A 24,852-nucleotide genomic window follows, 5' to 3' on the forward strand; every position below is an offset into this window, starting at 1 on the left:
AAGGTTAATATGACCCATAGTGGTGGCAAAACTGAAGGGAAAAATTACTTTAGGCTCAGAAACAGCTTTTGTATATTTTCATTTTATTTACAAAACTCATCCTCATTGAAAATTATCACCTTAATTTCAGTAATTTTGTAATTTCTCTAGTTTGTTTTCTACCAATTTCCAATATAATTTGGTATTTCCAGGGTTTAGGAAAATATCTTTACAATTTTATTCAAACAGTAGCTCAACTACATTATTAGCTACTTGAAAAATATTACCATAGGATTAAAAAAATTAACTTCATTTTTCAAAAGCAAATAAAAAGCTCACCAATTTAAAAAAATGTTGAATGTGAGTACAGTTGGTTATTGACAAGACCTTTTCTGCTACAAGCCGTGTGTGTGTGTGTGTGTGTGTGTGTGTATATATATATATATATATATATATATATAGTCAGTGGGGTACTTAGTAGACCAAAGATTTTGATAGTGGCCTTTATAATTATGGAAATATGAGCATTGAGACACGCTAGTTTCTGAAAGAATGTTATTTTTTGAAGAGTGCTTTTTTTAAGAGCTAGGTGCATCTATAGTTGCAAACAAGGGCTGAATAACTGATCTTCAAAGGCCTCAAAATTTCTGCAAACACCTAATACAAAAGGTATACAATATACCTTTCTTTGGGGAGAGAATATGTCAATTCAATTATTGTTCCACGAGGCCTGCCCATTAATGAGAAAAAATATGATCTTAAATCTATATGGAACAAAAAGCAATCTGCAGAAGATTCATTCCAAACCTAACTATGGGTGACTTTCCTGCCACTCATTTGAGTACCCTAGTAGAGCAGGACTACAAAAAGCAGCAGAAGACAAAAATGTCAGTAGTTTTAAAAGAAAAATAGAGGTATAAAGTCATCTTCCAACAAGTAAGAGGTTAGCAAATGGGATAGTGAATAAAATCAATACAGCAAATACAACAGATTTCATAGCTTCGCTCTCCTTTTTGATTTTCTAATTCTTCCTTGTGCTGTTTACATTGAGGCTGTATGACATTTCTCTAGAGAGGATACTGCCTTAACAAGTCACCCCAAACCTGTGGTATACAAGTGTAGAATTTCTCATTTTTGATCACTTACTATAAGGGCATCCCTTATCAAGAAGTTTGTACTTGTGGGTGCAGTATCTTTAGGTCAAATAAAATAGGTCCGATCAACAATCATAACAATTTCCCTTTAATTATTGTTTAGATTTAGCTTTATTGTGCTTTCAAAGAGGTTTCTCACTGGTCAGATCCTCAAATTTATTCAGGAACTCTGCCTTAAATTTCCAAAATAATTTTATATTGTTTTTGCAAAATCTCAGAAAATGAGAAAAAAAGCCTGATAAAATTCTATCATTTGCAATTTACCTGTTATTTTAAAAGATTAAACGAATGTTAATAGCATCTCCTCAGTTAGAGTATGAGTTTGTTTTTCCAGGATCACCTAAGGGGATGTGGAGTATATTCCTTCTTTCTCTTGAACAGAGAATAGTGACTTTAGTCAATACTCACCTTTATTGTGAAAAATTTTCTTCCACATTTTTCCACTCAGGAGTGTTTAAAAAAAATTATTGACCCTATTGTGCTGTTTCCCTAAAACATTTTGTCTTTCAAAACACACATCCTATTAAGAATGTTTTTAATTAAAAAAACAGTTCTAATTTGTATTGCAAGCCCGCCTCCCAATTTGCACTTTTATACAGATACTGAATTACTGATTCTTCCATGATCCAAGCATCAGGTATGTTACTTTGAAAAGATAGCAAAACTGAATCACATAGGGTGAACTGGTTGTCTACTGTTACACAGTAAATTAGATAAACCAAGAGATTCCAGAAAGCTAACACTAAATTCCATTTACTAGCATCTTCCTCACTAATATTCCCAGAAAACAGTTACTAAACTAAATAATATATAACAGTGTTAATTAGTAAGAAATTTCAACTAACAAGGAAGGGTAGCAGTTTTTTTCTTTTTCTTTTTTTTCTAATTACAACTATATCCTGAAAATATTTACATATTTTCTAGGAAATACAGTTTATTTTTCTTAAGATTGTGTTTTTAAAGCAACATTTCCCTAAATACTAACGCAGCAGTAATCCTAAAAGTTAATTCAGAAAATAAAACTTCTTTATCACTTGAGTACATTTTATTCATACTGAGGTCAAGTTTTTTAATTTTTCTATAGGACTATGTTATATAGCAACACGGGTTAAGACCTTGTGCTTGAGGATTACTATGAACTACAAAAGTATACATATTTACAATTTCTATGTTTTTCTGCTCCTAAAGCCATCAGGTATATACGTTAATTCCTAATACCTAAGAGATAAAAGTTTTGAATAATTCTAGTTTATTCCCTACTCTTGTGAGTCAATGTCTTCCCCATTTAGTGGCTACATGGGTATTGCAATGGGAATGAAGAGACCACGATTTCTAGATCTAGCGCTCCAAAGCCACACTCTCGGACCTCGGATCCCTAACCCAAATTAAAAAAAAAAAAAAAATCACCTTTTAAATTTCTAAGGTTTCTTCCAGCTCTAAGATTCCAGGATACCTTCTGTGGTGGTTCGTTTAGTTTTTTTCCTCCTTTCTTAAATCTTACCCTAATCCATTTGACCCACCTAAATTCTTCAGAAAGGTTACATCTAATCTTACTTCGACGGATTTAATATTCGCTCAAGAATATCTGTCTAAAAACACTATAAAAACAGTACATAACTGAAATATATACTATATTTCACTTAATTTCAATTAAGAGTAAAAAGTTAGATCATTTTATAATTTTCAATTAAGATCTTGTATTTAACTTAAAGAATTCAATAACTAGTACACAATTCTATTATGTTCTTTAAACATTAAATTCAATCTGAACATAGTATTTTAATGTGTCAAGAGTAACTAATACGTAAAAAAAAAAAATTGTAGCTAACACATTAAATCCGATGTTTGATAGTTAAAAAAACAAAATGACATCAGAAGCAATGTATTCTTTGGGGGGTTGGTGGGGGTAGGAAATGTTGCTGTTAGCTTTGCTGACCAAAACAATCCGAGGTGAAACACAACATTTACAAATTGCTACCAGTTGCCTTGAAGGCTATACATCAGAGCTACCTTAACATGTCAAATAAGTTTGAAAGGAAGATTTTCTTGTCACTCCCAGAGCCCAAATTTCCCACAAAAGAGAAGACATTACCTACACAAATTCTAAGATTACTAAAGTCCCCCTTCTGCGCAAAACAAAACCTCTAAACCCCAAGCACGTAAAAGGCTGTAATTTACATTTACTAGTTTGCCTTTTCAAATAAGTAAGTACGGATTTATAAATCCCCAGTAAATTCTTAATTAATATTTAAAGAACAATACATAAAATTTGAAGTTTTATGTGTAAGCTTAGACAACCATGATATAATTATAAGCAAAGATATTGGCATTTCAACAGGTTAAACCTCCCACAAAGGGGCATCTGCTCAAGAAAATAATGCACTTCAGTGTAATGAAAAGACGTTTAATAATACAAATAAAATAGAAAAAAAATACTTTCTTACAGACTGGTTAGTGGTAATTCCTTACTCAAAAATTGCCTTTCAAAGACCTAGTTCGTTTTTTTATTATTTTTTTTCACTCTGTCAAAAAAAACAATGTTTTGCCAATAAGGGACAAAGAACTAGGCCACTGACATGTTACAATTAGAAAATATCTAAAACCCATTTACAGTTGGCTAAAAAAATAGTTAAAAGTAATTAGAACAATATTCATTTTAAAGTAAAGAAAAAGCTCAACTTAAGGTTATAGTTGAGATTTTAACTGTCACATTTTCAGATTATGAGTGGGGGAATTAAACGCTTGAAACATTTTATGTTGTCTTCATTTAAGAGTATGAAAAAAAGAAAGTGACTACATGTGGCTCTCTTGCTATAATTCTGAGGAAACTGTCAAGTCATGCTCCTAACTCACAGCAATAAAATACACCAAAACAAACAAAAAAAGCAAACCAGAGACTTCCTCTGCGGACACTCACATTAGAGTCCCTTTTCAGGAGTTTCCATTATGTTTCTGGTTAATGGTAACAATTGTACAAGTGTAAATAAAACACAAGAAACAGTTTCTTTTGTACTGAATAAGAAAGCTGCTATTTATGTGACCTTAGAAAAGTCTTACAGGAATTTGTAAAAACTCATTCAGAATTTAAGCAAATGTCTTAGTTTCTGTGTTTTACCCCCCAGTATAAAAGTTTACAGATGAGTTTCATATTCCATCACAGTTACATGGTCCAGTGCATTTCAGAGTATGTGGACATTATCGAAGTTATCCCTTTCCCAATGAAAATGTTTAAGAAAACTGTAAGCACTTCTCAAACAAGTGACATGATATGGAATTACTTACACTTTTGGCTCTTACTTCTTTTAAGTACAAATGTGATTATTCACCAAAGCAAAACTGTTAGACTATTTTACAGTGTCTATCAACAGGAAGTTCTCTATTACATGGAGCTACAGTGTATTCTAAAGCTATTTCCCAGGAGCTAGGTTAGTAGACAGAAAGAACTTTGGGCTTATCTTCTTTTCTTTTTTTTTGGTAAGGTAACTTTCCACTATGCACATACTATGCCATCGTCTTATCCTCTTTCACTGGGTTAAGCTTAGCTGGGAAGTAGCTGCATATTTTTAATGAGATCACTAATGGCAAGGGACCTCTCAGATCATGGTGGTGCTTTAAATCATATCTAATGTGAAATTTCGAATTACATCCAGAGCTCCGGTATCAAAGCCACACATATCCAACATGCCTCTGTCATCTGGATCTGCAATGGTGAAACCATTTGACGTCATTCCACAAACAATCAATTTAGCTGGGATATCCATTTTCTGTTGGAAAAGATCAAAATACACATTTAAAAAATTTTATGTAAGCAAAAGCAAATAACCTCCAAAATTAAAACACTTTAAATTCCATCTATGACAGATTTTTGTAGCAAAGTCAATTTTTTTTTCTCTCCATAAAATTTGTTAATCTTTTAGGGCTAGACTGTTATCTTCAGACGACTAGAAAATAAAATTGTGTAAATAAGCTACCTGAAATTCCTGTTTCTCTATTCTATATTACTCATTCTGTGGGCCACAGAATATTCCTGAAGCAGCCTACGGACCTAGTACTAATGAAATCTGTCAGGATATTCAAGGGCATCAGACATTTTTTACCAACATATCAAATACTAGGTGTGTGTGCGCGCGCGCATAAACGTAAGGAAATAGTTCACTTAATTTTTGGTCTATGACTTTGCTATGTATAATATATGTCACATGTAAGAACTTGTTCTCTACAGCTATGATTTGTTAAATAGCTCAGTTTTAGAGATGAAACAACCATCACTGAGTGTGCACTATGTCAGATACCATAATGAGGTCTGTCAGTAAGTTACCCGCTGCAACTGTAACAACCCTAAAGGGTAAGCAGTACTACTAACGCTCTAACATATATTATAACATGTCTCAGTGACATAATTTGCTCAGGTCCACAGTTAGTGAAAGAGAAAGAGCCAGGACCCAGAACCCAGGCTGCTGTGACTCCTTCGGCAGGTCTCCCAGGAGTCCCTGAATCTGCATTTCTAATGAGGTCCAAGGCAATGCTAAGACGGCTGTAGGGAAACCACACTGAGAACCACTGCGTTTCTACTTCTCCTGCCAGTCACACGAGCCACAATTCAAGTGCTCAATGGCCCCACATGACTAGTGGCTGCCATCCATACTGGAGAGTGAGGACAAAGCACCTTTCCAGCTTTTCGGAAAGCTCAACTGGAGAGCACTGATTAGAACACAGAAATACCCGTAACACTTAAAAACTACATTAGAGCTTTGCTTTTCCTTTATGTAGTCTTTTGACAAAACTCACCAATGATACTTCAATCTTTCAAGGACCACACTGAATCATTAAAAAATTTATAGTTAAGCTAAAATAAATGTTCTGATTGTTATAAAACATACTGTTTACAAAGGATACTGTTAGTAACGTATAGAATTGGAACCGGCTGAAGTCAATTGCGTATGTGCAGCCAATCCTCTCTTATTTCAAGGACTGCGGAGTCCAGTACCAGTGTTGTGTGCTCCTCTACAGAGGTACTACCTGCAGGATCTTTTTGTGTTTGCAAAGCAGTGAGTGTCTGAGAAGCGAGTCTATCTGGGGTGGGGGGGAACAGAAGAGTCTTTCACCTCGCGGTACTGCCTCAGAGCCACAGCAGGATGCACGCTCCCGGCGAAGGTCTCGTTGTCCGTGAGTACAATGAAAACATCAGCAGCGGTGTCTGTCCTCAGAGCCCAGGTTATAGGAACAGAGCAATCAGTTCCACCCGCCGGGATCTAACTCAGAACAAAACACAACTAAGAGTAAGAGAAAGGGCCCTCGTTTCCATACTGTGAGGTTTGAAATAATTAAATACTGACAAGTATTATGTTTATATTATCATAGTGTTCAGAGCCGATATACAGCTCTTCCCAAAGCTTGTAGATGTAGTTTTTGATTTTGTGCTCATGAGAAAATTGAGATGAAACAACTTGTTCTCACAAATTCATTAATATCAGGCATAACATCAATAATACAATTAATACACAATGTTAAGTAAACTTAATAAAATAGTTTCTTACCTGAACCATAGCCATTAAGACCTGTTGTAAAGTCATATCTGTAGTTACTGGACACGGTACCATTTCATCTGAAAAAGCAACTACATGAGAATCTTTTTCGGTCCGTGTGACAACCTGAAAAATTCAATGGTAGTAATTTTCAGCAGAATCGGGGGAAATACATACAGTATCTTGAAATACATGCAACTTTATCTTTAAAGGAAACACACCATGATGCTTATTTTAGCTCTAAACTTACAGGATTGCGCTGTGGAACTCCTTAGTAACAGTCGTATAGCTTTCAAAACACTTCTACAAACTCTTACAGAGAAACTGGTTTTTATGATAATCTTTTGAAGCAAATAGAATATTCATTCTCAGTTCATTACACAAGGAATAAAGCCACAGAGGAAAGCTGAAAAGCTCCTTGTGTATGATTCATTTGCTAGTTAGTGGCAGTCAGGCTAGACGTCTCCTGACTGTTGTTACTAGTTCCTGATCTTTTACCTTTCATATTTATTAATAATTTCTCTAAACACTATCTACTTCCTCAAAAATACTATTAATATTTAATGTTTGGTTGTAAAATTAAAATTTCTATTCTGACTATTCTGTAGGTATGCTTTTTCAGTATACCTACAATACTATATATACCTAAGTACATAAGTATATATAACTATATAAGTATACTTAAGTATTTTATATATGTGTGTGTGTGTGTGTGTGTATATGACTTAAAACTTTACTTATTTTTGATTGTCTTTAGATAGGAAATTATATTTAAATGAAAGGAAAATGTGCTAAATAAATCAACATGACAAAAACAAGTGCAAACCTAATTCCTGCTCATACGTAACTTTCTCGTTTGACCTAACCCAGTAAACACGGTGTTTAGGTGGCAAAGCTTCTCACCATACACATTGCTGCGGCAACTGTGCTGGCATTGAGGACGCTGCCCAAAACTCTTTGGTTCATCGAAGCACTGACATCAACAGCCAGCAAGAAACGCTTCCCAGTTGGCTCAATTGTCTGAAAAGAAAACAAAACAATCATTAGAAGCAATCACATAAATTTTAAGTAGATTAAATGTCTAACAAGAAAGATTTACTTATCTTTCTTTTGAAAAATTCTCTCAGATAAAATGCTGGATTTCTGATTTACCAATTAATTGACAAGTATTTAAAAATGCTTAGCTTTTACTAGATTGAAAACAAAGGAAATAACATAGCCTATTTAATAATTTTATTTAAAGAAGTTACCACCTTCCTGTTTTTAAAATATTTTTTTTCATAAAGTAAACTGGGAAATTCTATCAAGAAATCGTTTTTTGTGGTAAAATATAAATAAAATTTACTCTAAATCATTTTCAAGTGTACAATTCAGGCATTAAGTACATTCACAATGTAACCACCACTATCTATTTCCAGAACGTTTCCATCATCCCAAATAGAAGACCTACCCATTAATAACAACTCCCCATTCCCCTCTCGTTCCAGCCCCTGGCAACTTCTACTTTACTTTCTGTCTCTGAAGCTGCCTATTCAAGATACCGCATGTAAGTGGGGTCATATAATACTTGTCTTTTTGTGTCTGGCTTATTTTACTTAGCATAGAGTTTTCAAGGTTCATCCATGTTGGAACATGTTTCTAATTCCGTTCCTTTGTATACCATGTTTTATCCATTCATCCGCTGATGAACACTTGGGTGGTTTCTACCTTTTGGCTATTGTGACTAATGCTCCTACAAACATTTGTGTGCAAGTATCTGAGTCCATTTTCAATTCTTTTGTACATACAAATAGGAGGTGGGATTGCTGGATGGTAAGGTAATTCTGTTTAACTTATGAGGAACCAAACTGTTTTTCCACAGGGGCTGCACCACTTACATTCCCACCAGCCACACAATACGTTGTCAAATTTCTTGCTTGTCAGCCCCCCTTTTTTGATGAGTCCTCCAACTAGGTGTACAGTGCCGTCTCATTATGGTTTTGATGTGCTTTTTTCCACTTGATGCCTAGTGACGTCGAGCATCTTTTTATGTGCTTACTGGCCACCTGTGTATCTTCTTTGCAGAAATGCCTTTTCAGGTACTTTGCCCATTTTTGAATTGGGTTGTTTGTATTTTCACAGTTGTAGGAGTTCTTTATATATGTTCTGGATATTAAACCCCAGATATATGATCTGCGAATACTTTCTCCTATCCTGTAGGTTGTATTTTCATACCCTTTATGGTGTCCTTTAATGCACAAAAGATGTAAATTTTGATGAAGTCTAATTTATCTTTTTCTTTTGTTGCCTGTGCTTTTGGTGTCGTATCTAAGAATCTATTGCCAAGTCCAATGTCATGTAGCTTTTACTCTGTTTTCTTCTAAGAGTTTAATGTTCTATACAGTTTTAGCTCTTACATATAGGTCATTGATCCAGAGTCGATTTCTGTAGATGGTGTACCGTTAATGGTATACCTTTTTTTTTTGCATGTGGATACCCAGTTTCCCCAACACCATTCGAATACTGTCTTTTCTCCACTGAACTGTTTTGACACCAAAAATCAATCAATCATGTAAAGTACAGCATAGGGAATATAGTAAATAATAGCGTAATAACTATACATGGTGTCAGATGGGTATTAGGCTTATGGGGAGATCACTTTGTAAGTTATATGTCTAATCACTATGTTGCTCACCTGAAACTAATATTGTATGTCAATTGTAACTGAAAATATATTTAAAAAAGAAAAAATCAATCATCCACACATGTGAGTTTATTTCTAGGCTCTGTGTTGTATTTCATTGGTCTTCATGCCAGGACCACAGTGTTCTGATTACCAGCTTTGTAGTAAGTTTTGAAATTCCTAAGTGTGTGTGGGTCTTTGAACTTTGTTCTTTTTGAACACTGGTTTCGTTATTTGCAGTTCCTTGAGTCCACATAAGTTTTATAATGGACTTCACTGTTTCTATAGAATATGCCATAGGGATTGCATTGTATTATCTGCAGATTGCTTTGGGTAGTGCCGTCATCTTCACAGTATTAAGTCTCCCACACTGCGAACATGGGGTAGCTTCCCGTTTATTTACGTCTGAAGTTTCTTTCAGCAGCATTTTGTAGTTTTTCAATGTATAAGTCTTGCAACTCCATAGTTAAATTTATTCCTAAGTTTTTTATTTTTTTGATGCTATTTTAAATGGAAACATTTTCTTAGCTTAGCTTCTGAATTGCTCAGGGCTAGCATACAGAAATACTATTGATCTTTTCCTGTTAATTTATATCCTATAACTTTGCTGACTGAATTTGTTAGCCCTAGTAGTTCCTTGTGGATTCTTCCAGGTTTTTTATATATAAGATCATGCTATCTGAGAACAGAGATAATTTTTCTTCCTTCCCAATTTGGATGCCTTTTATTTCTTTTTCATACCTAACCTCTAGAATTTTCAGTACTATGTGGAACTGAAGTGGAAAAAGTGTGCTTTATCTTGTTCCTGATCTTAGGGGGAAATATTTCAATTTTTCACCATTGAGTACAATGATGGCTGTGGGTTTTTTATATATAGCCTTTATGATGTTGCGGAAGTTCACTTCTATTTCTAGTTTTGTTTTTATACCATGAAAGTGTATTGAATTTTGTCAAATGCTTTTACTGCATCGAGATGATCACGTGGTTGTCCATTCTATTAATGTGATGTATTACACTAATCATCATGTATTGAACCATCATTGCATGCTGAGGATAAATCTCGCTTGTATAGTCCCTTTTATTTGCTGCTGAATTTGTCTGCTAGTATTTTGTTGAATGTCAAGAAATGTTTAAAACCCCAAATTTAACTTATAGCCAGATGTAGGATTTCCATTCCTAAAACTGGTTCCTATCAAGACATAGGAGACCCACTACTAATTGTTAGGAAAAAGGGGGGACAGAGGACCAAGTTAAAGGACTTCCCAGTAATGCAGAACTTTAAATTTGCTAATTTAAAACCTATCAAATGATCTTAGGATAGTGAGTTGTTCCTCAAAGATAGGGAGAAATACTTTAGTCATAAATTTACAATGTCAATTATATACCTACCTTCACATGAACTAAAGAAAAGCAAATGAACAGCTAATCAAAATTGTTAAGCTATTAACATCTTTAAAATGTGTTTTTATAGAAAATATCAAGTCCTAACTAGGTCATTTGTTTTTGTTTTTATAAATCAAAAAATCACCTTAAATGTTTTGTAAAAAGCAGCATCCAAAGCTTTCAAAATTTCTTCATTAGGGCGCCACTTTAGTTTTCCTCTGAGCCCATGACCTGTTTTGTAAGTTTCTAATGCATTTAAAACATGAAATGGATGTATACGAGCCTAGAAAAAAGACACAGACAGAAAGTAAATGCAAAATTCAAATGAAAAGCAGTAATTATGTGTCACAGATATTTGTTACTATAGCTAACAAATTTTATAAAGAAAAAATAGAAAAATGACATATTAATCTTATTTTCAGAGTCAAAATGCAATCTGGTATGAGAAATGTCTCGGGACACCTAAAAACTGTGCTGACAGCAACCCCAAAATCTAGGAGCCAATTTTTTCAACTACTAGTAGCTAAGGGAGGTAGTAATGCTTACCTTTTTCAACAGTTTATCATTACACAGTTTTTCACATACTAAAGATACTTCTGAATTGCCTGGTTCAAGCACTGAATTCGCCGTCATCTTTCCTAGATTCCTTAGCAATGCAGTAAGAGGCATTTCTTGTAACAAAGCCTTCCATACCTATCGCAATAACACAGGCAGAAACAGAAGGAATTATGAATCAGTGTAACAACAATTTCAATGGTAATATGAATAATATATTCTCCAGGGCTTTCTTTTGGGGTTTAGAAGGATACCTCCTAAATAAAAATTTGTGCGAATTGGTCAAAGGTTTATCAAATAAACTAACAGTTTTATCAAATAAGTGTTGGTATTTAACACTTATTGAATGCCAACTAGATCTGGGCATCTTTCTAGGTGTTAAAAAAAACACATTGATTTCAAGATATATTTAAAATTTTTCTTACAAAGAATTAATATGTATTTACCCTAAGTTTACCCTTTTAATACCTGTCATCAATGACCCATGTTTAACCACATGCTGTAACATATTACAATTTACTTACCTCTTTAGACTTCAAGTGATTTGTTAGAAGATGTTCCCTCACCAATCTGTGCTCTTCTATTAGGTGGATGACTTCCAGTTCATCTCGTGTGCGCTTCACTTTCTCTACAGCCTCCAGATACTTTAGTAATTTTTCAGTCTCCACAGAAAGTGCTTTTTCTTTATATAATTCATGGACCTCTTTCCAGCCCTTTGTAATATATTTGGTCACAATAGCAAGTCCTTTAACAAAATAAAGAATTGAAAAAGGTATGTAGGCTCACCAAGTAAAAGACAAAACGTTTACTGAGAATGCATTCTGTGACAGGCTTAAGTAGATATGCAGGCGTTAACTTCTTTAAAACTGCAAAGCTGCTTTCCGTGATGTAACGAACACAGTCAAGCAAATGGAGTCAACCGATTGTGCTTATTTCATCATCACGGTTTTAATACAAAACGATGGAGGTAAAAAACTGTGTCCTAAATCATTTTATCATCAGTTTTTTTTTTCCTTTTTGAGCCACCAGCATTAGAAACTCTGGTAGACAGTGCCTATTTTAGGAAATCTGAAAAAAATTCACAACAGCACAGATGTATCTCAATCTTACATTCAATTGTCCCTTTTAGCTGATAAACAAACTTGTATTTATGAATAGCAGAGATAAGTGGAAGTGGCCAGGTAGGTAGGTAATTTATAATTTTTTTTTTACATGGTTCAGAAAGTATTACAGGCCAAATTAAAAACAAGAAAAATAATATGTTTCTCTAAAATGTCTTTTAATAGTTAAAAGAGCTTTGACTTGGGGGACTGAGGAAATCTGTGTTCTAGCCCACACTTTGCCACTAAATGGCTATGTGACTGGTCTAGTAGGCCTTGCTGTCCGCTTCTGCGAAAAGGGGGAGAGGGGAGAACGATCAGATTTAAAAGCCTATGGGGGAAGGTGGGTAAAGTAAGTTAATGAAACAGACCATGTGCCATACATAACTGGAGAGTATGCCCTGCCACACGTTTCAGCGAAGTTATCTGCTCAGTGCTGTCAAAAAGACAGATATTTAAAATGACCAGAATATGAATTTTTGTGTGATGTCTTCTTATTTCATGTGATGCTGGCAAAGAATTCATTTTCCCCCTAAAATACTATGCAGGCCAAATAAAATACATCTTTAAGGCAGACTGAACTTACGTGCTATTTCTAAAATGTTATTTTAAAAATTTGTTCAAAAGTTAATATCGATATGCATAAACTGCTAATGTGACTCTTGCTATCTTTCAGGTTTTAGTACCAAACCTTACATTGTCTTAAATGATTCAATATTTCATGTGAGCATGTATTCTATTTTGTTTTTCCAACTAATATGAAACTTCTTAAAAAGTAGTCGTATTATTTTTATACTACCCAAGTTCTAGAATTGTGCTGTACACATAGTAGGCACACAATAAATACCTGATTAATTGAATCACATTTTGACTTGTTTTACCTATTTTAAGTACGCATAACAGTTAAGGTATTAAAATATTGCTCATTTGGTAACTTAGTTGGTTTCCAAATTCTTTTCACTCTTGAGAAGCCCAGGAATCTTCTATGCCTATACGTACTGTTGCTATTATTATAAGATTTCAAGTATGAGCTCTGTCCTCAAAAATTTAGAATTAAAGAATTCTTTGTGTGGAAGTAAGTTTAGGAAACATCGAATAATTTTATAGGCCAAAAATTCAAAACCCAGAATAACTGCGTACAGATTCAGAAATTTTTTCAGTTAGAACCAGAACTTAGTCCACACCACCATGTAGCGTCTCAAAAGAAAAATAAAGCTGGATCCCTTCATTCTTCTCATAATGGATCAAAGATTTAAAAGCAAAAAATTAAAGAATATGTTAGAAAGAAAAACCATTGGTAAATATTTTAATGACTTTAGGTTGAAAAAGGACTTCATAAATCTAACAAAACAAAAATCTATGAAGAAAGACACAGGTAAGTTTGAATGCATTAAAATGACAAACTTCAGGGTGCCACAAACAATCCCAATCCCCTGCCAAAAAAGAAAGAAAGAAAAAAAGGGGGAAAATGCAAACAATATATACAATAGTAAATTATTAATTCCTGTACTATGTATCGCACAAGTGCTTAGAGCAGTACCCGGCCATAGTAGGTGCTCGATAAATACTTGCTGAATGAATGAATGAATGGTGACTATAGTCAATATGATAAAGAACAATAACTCAATGGATAAGAAGGTGAAGACACAATATAATCCACAAGAAAATACACATCATCAGTAAGCACATCAAAAATGAACTTTTGCCCCAAAACACACAAATTCAAATAGTAAGATATAGATTTTTACCTACCCTATTGGCAAAGATTAAAACACACTAGTAACTGTCAGTGTTCAAATGTGGGGAAACTGGCCACTTTCCTAAACTCTTTGTGAATTAACCATTATAGAAATATTCACACTACTCAAGTATTTTCACTGCAGTATTTTTGTAATAGTATAAGAAACTGGAAGCTAACTTAACCATCATCAATAAGAGATTTAGCTAAGTAAGTTATAGTATGTTCATACAATGGTATATATGCAACTATTTCCTATCTGAAAACATATCAATATGCTTTTAACTGAAACAAAGGAAGGCATATTAAAAACAAAAACAAAAAAACCCAACAAAAAACATAGTACTATGTGTTTAGGAAAAATCTGGAGTTATATTCAACATATCACATACTGAGATTTCTTCTGAAGGGCAGGACTCCAACTTTCTGCACTATATTTCTCTGTATCAGCCAGGTGTATTTTAAAACAAGCATGTAATTTCTAATAAAAGTAACCAAACTATAAATATTTGTGTATATAAATATTTGGAATAATGTACTGCTTAAATTTCATCTGCGTTAGGTCAGCTACGGGCATGGTCAAAGCGACCGGGAGCCAAGTCAGACCCCTCCTCACATGACGGAAACTGGGGCCACTGGCGTTTCCTAGAAAAGGCAGCAGACCGCTGGTGCGATAAACAACTCCGGACACAGCCGCTCGTGCCCTATCTGTGCTGGGGGGCCTGCTCATCTGCCACCTCACTCAGCCAACCCCGACCCCAAAAATCGCATATATGCCTCCCTCCCACCGGACCGGTGAACCTTGCCCAGGAGCGCAGAATAAAGGACTCACTTTTCTCAACCGGCCTGACTCTCTTAGCCTCATTATCTCACCACAAGCCTTACAATCTGAAAGTCTATTTACAGTAAAAAAATGATAAATCAGGAATTGCTGAGAAGAGTGTGTGAATTAAAGTATCATTGTACAACAGATGTGGAGAAAGGGGAGCAACCAGCACAGGCCTCCTGGAGGCTGCATGTCAGGAACTGGGCGTGCTCTGTTAACATACAGATCACCATTAGTCACAAGGAAGGTTATTTCCTGTTCTCCTTTTGTAATAGATGAAGATACAAAAACTGAGGCAGGTTAAGTTACTTGGCCTCAGGATACAAAGTCATGGGCAGAACTGAAATTTGAACCCATGTGAGTGGCTGTCTTTTCAAATTTCACTTCTGGTGTTAAAAAAAAAAAAAGGGTGTCAATTTCCTGACATGTTGATTTTTGTGGAAGTTAACACTTTCAATTATTCTTGACCAAAAGTTTGTATTTCCTTGTAAGGACTAAGTTTTTGTTGGAGATCCAACTAACTTCTCAAAAGTCTCTTCCCATAGACACAGAAAAACCGCCCCAAGTTACCATGTCCCCTGGCTGCCTGCTTCAACACAATTACCATCCTGAATTGGGAAATTCAGCACTATTTCAGGTAGCCTTTAGGTTCCATGGAATATTGTCCTAGAAAGACAGGGCGGGAAGAAAATGACAAGGGCCAGACTCTGGCTACCTGTGAACTACTGGAGAGGGGCTTTTTGCTTACTGCTCCTTGACTCACATCCAGGCTGCCTTCGTCATCCAGTCACGTGGACGACCTTCTAGCTAGCTGACATTTTACTAATAAGATGTAGAATATTAACCTGTAATCTGTCATTTGATTATTGACTATTAATATCTGGATTCCCCGTGATAGGTGTTTAATTCAGGTTGGCATTAAATATATTTGAATTAGTGTATTTTGAGAATGAATGGCTACTTCTAGAAAACATTATACAATGTCTATGTCAGATAAAAATTTGCTATTTGCTGGATATCTGCACCCCCTTCCCCACAAAGACGTTATGCTTACCTTCACTGGAGGGTTTAAGATGTGACAATCTTAACAGATCTTTGTGAGACCAGCCATTTCTTTGCTTATATTTTGTAACTGCCAGAGCGAGGGCCATGCCGCTTTTTTCATTGTACCAGTCTGCTACAGCCTTGCGGAGGGCACGGCCCCACATGCCACATTTCATGCTTTCCTTCAGATCTTTCTTAAATTGGATGAAAGTAAAGAGGTGTGTAGGAATGCGACAAACTTCAGCCATGGCTTTAAACGCTGCTTGCTTCGTGCTGATGTCGGAGCACTGGGAACAGATGGCCAGTGCGAACAGCAGGGGCTCCTGCTTGGCAGCTCTGCCTTCCTGACTGAATGACTTTATCTCCTGGATCACTTCGCATCCTCTGCCATCTTCAATCAACCTAATTAGAGCTTCGGCATTCTCAAGGCCCAACTTCTGCTCTTTGATATAGTAAGTCCCACCTTCAGAACCAAAGCATAGGAAGCGGTGCAGGCGATTCATGTCGGTGACCTGCCACACATATCCACCCTCAGAATTGGCTATCTGCTTCTCATTCAGTGGGCGCATTTGGTTTACGGAGTCCCCCATTTTTCTGTCTTTCAGGCAACCTATCAAAAAGCAAAATGTCATTAGCTAGATTGATACAATAAAATTATAAGAGGAAAACATTCATTTATGCTTATTGAAATCTGTCATGAAATCTTTTAATTCAAAACCAGTTCAGGCTCAGTAATAGTAGTATGAAAATCGGAAGCGACAACTAAGAAGTCACATTTCTGATGTATAGCTTGCGTCTCCAGAGAACCAGCAGGCAACTCGGCATGGGGTGTGGAGGCCCAGATAGAGAACAAAGGGGAGGGAAGCCGGGAGCAAAAGCCGACACCAAAAGACCTCACTCCCTGTGGAACATCCCCCTTCCCCATGTCCTTCGGGGAGGCCAGGCTTTCCCCCGCTTTGTGATTGCTCTAAGCCAGTGGAACTCTAACTCTGCGCATCAGCATTACTGAAAGAGCTAGTTACAACACAGGATGGTCGCCCGAGCCCCCCGCCCCCCGTTTCTTTCTTATTTCAGTGTGAGAGGAGGCCTAAGCATTTGCACTTGTCACAAGTTCCCGGGTGACGCGCTCATCTCCCATGCCACGTGACTGGTACAGGCATCACACGGATCACAATCTAGCCAGGGTGACACGATCCATCTGCTGGGAGCACTTCTGAGGTTTTCTTCCCTCTGAAAAGGGGGCTTGGGCTTAAGAAGCATTTCCCTTTTCGGCTTGAGACATTCATTTGCAAGTGAGGCCTGCTGGTGGCTATGTCGAGCCACAGGGCAGCCAGTTTAAGACACACTAATTTATAAGGATGGCAGAAGAGAACACAGACACACGTAGAAGGAATCTGGGTCCTTTGGTATCATCGAGCTGTCCGAGCTGCCTGACTTACAAGTTTCCTCATATCCATAAACGCACACTTATTGTTTAAGCCACTTACACGTTTTCTGTTACCTGCAGGTGGGAGCATCCTAGTATCGGATCCACTGTGCTCATTTACAGATCATCACCTGTAACTACCCACATTTTCCTCCTTCCATTCGCGCTCAAGCTACTAGAACTGGCTGTCTGGCACCAATGTCCCCTTGCTCCTCCTACCGGAGCCAGCAGCGCCCCCTCCTCCCCAGTCCACTGCGGCTCTCACCACACAGGGTAGCTGTTTCTCCAGGTGCTCCAGGGGCCTGCCTGCGCCCTTACAGCACACTGCGCTTCTCCCCAGGGCAAGCAACACAACACAACAACACAACAACACAACCAACAAAACCTCAACCAGCACTTACTGCATACTGTGTGGAAGGCGTAAAGGAGATTTCTATTTCATTAAAAAGATTAAAGTTTTCTTTCCCGCCCTCAGGGAAATCACATTCTATTTGGTGAGGTCCAAGTACAAAATATAAAGCAAACTGTAATTAAGTGCTCTAAAAGAAAAGAACTGTGAACAGAGGAAGATAAAATAATGCTGTTTCATAATTCAAGAAGATGTGCGCAGAGAAGATAAACTGAAAAACTGGTACATAAAGTCTGGGGGAAGGCATTCCAGAAAGGGGTTTCTGAAATTTCCTGTCTTTAGATTTTAGAAAAGGAACTGAGTATACTGGCATAGCTGTAAAGAAATGGTAACAGATAAGGTGGTAGTTCAAAGAGGAACACAAGGTAAAAGAATTTTTGTTTGAAGGTGACACAAGTTTGAGCGTGTTTGTATGTTGCGTGGGGAGGCTAAGGATGGAATTCCTGGTGAAAATTAACAAGAGGTAGGGAGGAAAGAGGACATACAGATGGCCAACAGACAGATAAAAAGACGCTCAACATCACTGATGATCAGAGAAATGCAAATAAAACCACAATCAGATACCACCTCACACTGTCAGAATGACCACCATCAATAAAGCAACAAACAAGTGCTGGCGAGAATGTGGAGAAAACGGAACCTCTGTGCACTATTAATGGGATTGCAAATCGGTGCAGCCACCATGGAAAACAGCATGGAGTGTCCTCAAAAAACTACCTTAGGACCCAGCAATTCCACTTCAGGGTATTTATCGGAAGAAATCCGAAACACTAATTTGAAAAGACATATGAACCTCTATGTTCACTGCAGCATTATTTATAATAGGCAACAGGCAAGACATGGAAGCAACCTGAGTGCCCATCAATAGACAACTGGAAAAAAAGATATGGTAAATATACACAGTGGAGTATTGCTCAACCATAAAAATGAAATCTGACCATTTGTGACAACATGGATGGACCTAGAGGGTACTATGTTAAGTGAAATAAGCCAGAGAGAAAGACAAATACCGTATGATCTCACTTACATGTGGAATCTAAAGAACAAAATCAACCAACAAAACAGAAACAGACTCATAGATACAGAGAACAAACTGATGGTGGCTGGATGGGGGCAGAGGGCTGCGTACAAAAGGGGAAGGGAGTAAGAAGTACAAGTCGGCAGTTACAAAACAGTCACAAGGATGTGAAGTATGGCATAGGGAATTTAGTCAATAACATGGTATACCCATGTGCAGTGCCAGGTGGGCACTAAACTTAGTGGGGCGATCACTTCATAAATTATATAAATGTCTCACCACTATGCTGCACACCCAAAACGAATATAATAGCGAATGTCAACTATAATTGAAAAGCAAACAAACAAGGAGCTAGGGAGAAAGGACCCTTTAAAGGAGGAAGAGAAGGCAGGGCACCTAGCCGTAAAACCAGGAATGCGTGGCATTATGGACCACAGGGACGAGGATTTTGAGAAGTGAATGGCGGTAATGTCAAATGCGCAGAGATCAAGCAAAATAAGGCTGGAAAATGACCACCGGATGTAGCCAATGGGACTGAGGAGGAACGGCAACTGCGTAATGCTGCAAGAAACAGTGTGATTACGGTGAGATCAGGAGGGGTTCAGTGAGGAAGAGACTTCCCAGGTAAACCACTCTTACAGAAGCACAGCTTTACCAGGAAGGGAAGAGGGGGTGGGCGCTGGCGGAAAAATCTTTTTACCTGTTTAGGTGAGAGGGCCTGGAGGTTGAAAGAGCCAGCAGAGGAAGGGCAAACCTGAGGGATGGAGCCCTGGAAGAGGTGGGACAGAACGTCTGGAGAGCACCCAGGTTGAGGCTGGCCCATGGACAGCAAGAGGTATGATCGTCACTGAGGGTGAAGACAGGTTTGAAGGAGACCGGAATACGGAGACTGAGGGACTTCCTGACATGGGGGAGCCTGCAAGGTCGGGGAGCAATGAGACTGGGTCTCAGAGGGGCACATATGATGGCTGACGGTGTAAGTGCACGGGATTAGAAAGAGCCTAACACTTGGATTGTGACTGAGCCGGACAGTGATTTGAACTGTGCTGGAAACTAAGCGGCACTACTTGAAACAGAGCTCTGCTAGAAAGTGGCTTATGTTAGCGCAGGCGAGACTCAGGTGGCTTCGGAAGTAATGGTCAGTCACATCATGAGTCACCGGGGACTGATTTACAGCTGCTGAGTGCGGCACCGCGGAAGGCGCTCATCTCCGATTTATTCCCACCCCCTTTACAATATGGCTTTTACCTCTGCCTTTCGATCCAGAGAAGCTCTGGAAAGATTGACAGGCTTTGCAAAGACCGACACCTTAACTAATTCTAGTAGACAATTCTATATTATTTTGATCTTTGCACTGTATTGATCTTTGCACTGTATTTGACATTGCCAGTCTGTCCTTTAGCTTTTACAAAAACACGCTCTGGTGGTACTTCAATTCAGCGCTACTGCTTATTAGTTACACTTGTTAGAATGAATAGTATAGAAATGACATTCACTATCAGATTATTCTACTCCACCAGCTTTCCTGCACCAAGGCCCAAGTGGAGAGATTCGAAGGGCTCAATCCAAACCTCAAAATCCCCTCCCTTCCAAAGAGAAAAGTATTTCTCTGTAAGTTTTTCTAATATATTTAATATTCGGTATTCAAGTATCTTCTGTCAAACAAGCCACAAAATGAACTTTGAAATCTAGGGAGGATGCCTGAGAGAGAAATCCCTTAATGTAATCCTTATGAAAAGAAATGAAGTCACCTATGTATGCATAGCTGTATCAATGAAATCTTCCCTTCGCATGTTATATTAATGATAATCGTGAGGACATACCCTTCCAATATTTCTGCACAACTGCTCAGCTTTTCATACGCTCTTTTCATATGCTCATACCTTCCAGGGTGCAATATAAGACAGTGGAACAGATCAAACTACACCTCTCTACTTGTGTAAATTTACCACTCAAATCTGTAAAGTGAAATATGAAAAACAAAATGACAGCATGTTCTAAGCGACTCTTCTTAAGTCACTGAGTGCTGATATATAAATTAACTTTAAAAAACTGGCTAGGTAGTAAAACACAGTCGTATAATACAGAGTATCTGGTCTTTGTCAAGGATTCTCAGCAGAGCAAATAAAGACTCTTGGATTTCCTGATAGGAGACTTTCTTATGCTAAGGAGGACACTCACTCTGGGCCTCTACATAGCTAGCTTCAGGATAGGGCTTGGTCACCAGAAAGACCAGTGTTTGCTGGAGGGCTGGACTTCTGGGCGAGATCAACCTCCCAGGAGGCTTAAACTCAACCACGTGGCCAATGAATGAATCAGTTGTGCTGGGTGATGAGACCCCAAATACACACTCTGGATGGACCTCTGAGGTCAGTGGAGCTTCCTAGTTGGTGAGGTGCTGGGAGGGTAACATGCCGCGGTTCCAAAGGGGGGATCCCTCCCTTGCCTCCAGACTTTGCTACCTGGCTGTTCCTGAGTTGTATCCCGTATGATAAAACTGTTTAAGGATAGTGTTTTTAGTGAGTTATGTGAGTCATTCTATTGACAGTGAGGGGTTTGGGGAAGCCCTGAATTTGCAGTTGGCCGGGCAGAAGTGGGTAGACTGGAGACCCTACTTGCAGTTGGTGTCTCAGGTAAGGGCAGTCTTGTTGGAGCCTGCCCTTAATAAAAAAACTTGTAGGATCTGATGCTAACTCTGGAATTGAGTTGAAATGAACTATAGGACACTGAGTTGGTCTCAGAGAATTGGTCTCAAAACACAGATACCAAAGGTACAAGTGACAAAAGAAAAAAATAAATTGGACTTCATCAAAATTGAAAACTTGTATTTCAAAGGATAGCACACCTAGAAAGTGAAAAGACATCACATGAAATGGGATAAAATATTTGCAAATCATACATACCAGGAACTTATATATAGAATGTATAAAGAACTCAGAACTCAATAAAATGATACATAACCCAACTAAAAAATAGGCAAAGCATATGAATAGGCATTTCTTCAAAGAAGATATACAAATGGTTAATAAACACAAAAAAAGATGCCAGATATAATAATCACCAGGGCAGTGAAAACCAAAACTTCAATGAGATACAACTCTATACCCAATAAGATGGCTACCCTCAAAATGACAATAATCAGTGTCGGTGAGAATCTGGAGAAACTAGAACCTCATACACTGCTAGAGGGAATGTAAAATGAAGGATCACATCGTAACTCTGCATTTAATCTTTTTCAAGAACCGCCAGATGTTCTCCAAAGTGGTAAAGGGTTTCTTTTTGGGGTAATGAAAATGTTCTGAAATTAGATACATGGGTTACACAACTCTGTGAATGTCCAAAAAAATCCCACTGAAGTTGATACATTAAAATAGTGAATTTCATAATATGTGAATACTACCTCAAAAATGTTATTAAAAATGAAAATTAAAAATTGGTTAGGTGAAATATATTTGGCAAGTTATTTAAAAGAATAAGCATTTAAATGATATTAAGACCTACAGTTTTTTATATTTGTTCTTAGAAAGCAATTCGAGATAACACACCGGCATATATAGGACCTTAGTTTCTTCTTTCCCCAACAGCCACGATCTCCCTCCTTTAGCTTAAACTCCATGGTCAGTGCTTTAGAGGCAGCTGGGCAGCAAGTGAGGTCAGAGCCTGGTCATCAGTTAATCCACTACTCAAGTGTTGTAAATCCAGATTCACAACAAAAAAAGACAGTTAAGACTTCTTTGGGATAGCCCGCCTTACCCAGTGCTCTTAAAGCACACCACTCCAAAAAATTTAATACAGCTAAACTTTTACAAGTTAAAATTTTGGGAAGAAATTAAACAGATCTGAATATTATGAAAAGCATGGCCACAGTTTGAAATTGGTTATGGATATTGTAAACACTGCCCACTTCTTTCTTAACTCTGAACGCAAATCAGTGAATGCTAGTAATAGATGATATGGAATAGCACTTTTTTCTGCTTTGCATTCAATTAGAACGAGATCATTTAGACTATCTTTTAACAGTACTAACAATACATTATTTCTAAGAAGTCCTATGCTTTTCTTGAATACACACAGCTGAATATCTTTCTGAAATCTCTTGATCATTTGTTATTTGAAAATGCTATCTTTTACCCAGGAGGTCAAACAAGGTGGTAGCTTATTCGTTTTTAAATGAAGTCAAGGCTTACTGACATCGATGACAGCGTGCAAGACAGTTTAAAAGAATCAATACCGCAAAAAATGGGGCCACAAATTCAAATAACTGTATCCTTCAGACTGGTAATAACCATGAGTGGATCCAGTCGCGTGTGTTGGAATAAAAAGTGGTGAGGAACGGTGGCAAAATGACAGCACACCATTCAGAAGGCATGCACCTTCAAACAACTGGTCGCTGTGTGGTATGGGCCTAGTATTGCAAGATCCTGTCAGTTTTCTCAAAGAGCCAGAAATCTGAATTTTTATGTGAACTCTTAGGATTAAATGTTAACAAAATTTTAGAAATTGTATCCCCCCCTTTCCGATTACTTCCAGATTCTGTCAAGAGCTACATTTTCAGTTTGATCTTTCTACAATAAGCACCATGTTACGTTGGTCACCAAATAAATGTTAGTTTTGATGTATTTCTGTAGCACAGAAAACTTTCAAGTTCACAGCAGTATTACAGATTCAGAGACACCCCAAATGACGACCAGCAGCTTTGGGCTCAGGTGACCCTCTAGGTATGGCTCCTAAGGATCTCAGACTAGAACCCCGGGCTTCACACACTTTCCCAGTTACAGGTAAGTACACTTAACAGGGCAGAAAGTGAACTAAAGCCTCCTCTGCTGGAGGGCAGACTTTCCCAGGGACAAACCAAGAAAGTTTCAATTCTTCTTTTTAATCAAACACTTAATACAAATTTTGGCTTCTACTCCATAATATAGCTATGCTTGCTTCACTATAAAAGCTGTTGTATGGTTGTCTAAAATTTATCAAGGTGATGTTGTGGCTTCACAGTCCGTGGCACAACGCTTTCTACAACTCCAGGGCACACACAGGTCACCTCTTTGAGAAGCAAGGGGTCAGAGTTTTATCCACTACAGCCTTTTTTTTTTTTTTCTGGACGCCAAAGTCCCTTTTTTGGAACTCAAGAGGTTTAAGGAATGATGCATGAATATACTCTTTCTCAAAGACTCCGCAAGAGCCTGCTGCTGAAGGAGGGTGCTTTCGTGAACGGAGCCATTTTTGCTGGAACTCACCATTTAGTCTAAGCACCATTACAGATACTTCTACGGGAGTACGTTTTCCAACCTCATTTTTCCTTGGAGGCAGCCCCTTCCACCTGTCTGTCGTCCCCGCGTACCACGGCACAGCTCTCCCCTCGCCCGCGTCATTCCCTCTCGGATCAATTCGCCTTGTCTTCCCACAAAGACCCTTACTCCCGAGCCCCCGACTCCGGGCAACGCCTCTCGGCACAGAGGCCGCGGAAGGAGCAAGAGAAAGAGGAGGAGTAAAGCAGGCCCTCCCGACGCCAGACTTTGGGGAGCGCGGCCAGGGCAAGCAGGAGCGGCCCACGCTTCGGGAAGGGCCCACCCGCAGGGCGGCCGGGCGAGGATGTCCCCGCAGCGATGCCGGGCCCGCTCGCCGGCCTGGGCACGGCGCGGAGGCGGGAGGGGGAGCAGGGCGGTTTGGCCAAGTGTTTGCTCGGCCTCGGCCACGGGGATGCGGAGAGACATGGAGGACCAGTCCGAACCTGCGAGTCCCCGGGGCCGCTCAGACCGCACAAAGAGCCCCAGCCCGCCTCCCGCAGTTTCCTCACCTGCGCTTGGCCGCCGATCCTCCGACCCGCAGCGCCACGGGGTGCAGCCCTGCGCAGCGCCGGGAAACCACAAGAGGAAGAACGGACTGCTTCGACTCCACCTCCGGGACCGCCAGGTTCGGTTCGCGGGAATGAGCCCCGCCCCTTTCGTCTGGGCCCGCCGTCGCTCCGGACTGGCGAGGGTCCCGGATGTCACCGCCTCTCGCACCCTAAGCCCCGCCCCTTCCGCTCCGGGC

General features: G+C 38.5%; 1 protein-coding gene across 1 annotated transcript; it reads right to left on the reverse strand.

Moving 5' to 3' along the window:
- Positions 1–558: 558 nt before the first annotated feature.
- RO60 (Ro60, Y RNA binding protein) lies at positions 559–24,786 on the reverse strand. The gene is made up of 9 exons (XM_033099646.1): positions 24,617–24,786; positions 15,977–16,576; positions 11,783–12,003; positions 11,250–11,396; positions 10,849–10,986; positions 7,562–7,678; positions 6,671–6,784; positions 6,239–6,385; positions 559–4,897 (listed from the first exon to the last, which is right to left on the reverse strand). The coding sequence occupies exons 2-9, from the start codon at positions 16,554–16,556 to the stop codon at positions 4,745–4,747; spliced, it is 1,617 nt and encodes a 538-aa protein (XP_032955537.1). The 5' UTR covers positions 16,557–16,576; positions 24,617–24,786; the 3' UTR covers positions 559–4,744.
- Positions 24,787–24,852: the final 66 nt, after the last annotated feature.

This window comes from Rhinolophus ferrumequinum, chromosome 27 (assembly GCF_004115265.2).
Source record: "Rhinolophus ferrumequinum isolate MPI-CBG mRhiFer1 chromosome 27, mRhiFer1_v1.p, whole genome shotgun sequence".
Taxonomy (NCBI): domain Eukaryota; kingdom Metazoa; phylum Chordata; class Mammalia; order Chiroptera; family Rhinolophidae; genus Rhinolophus; species Rhinolophus ferrumequinum.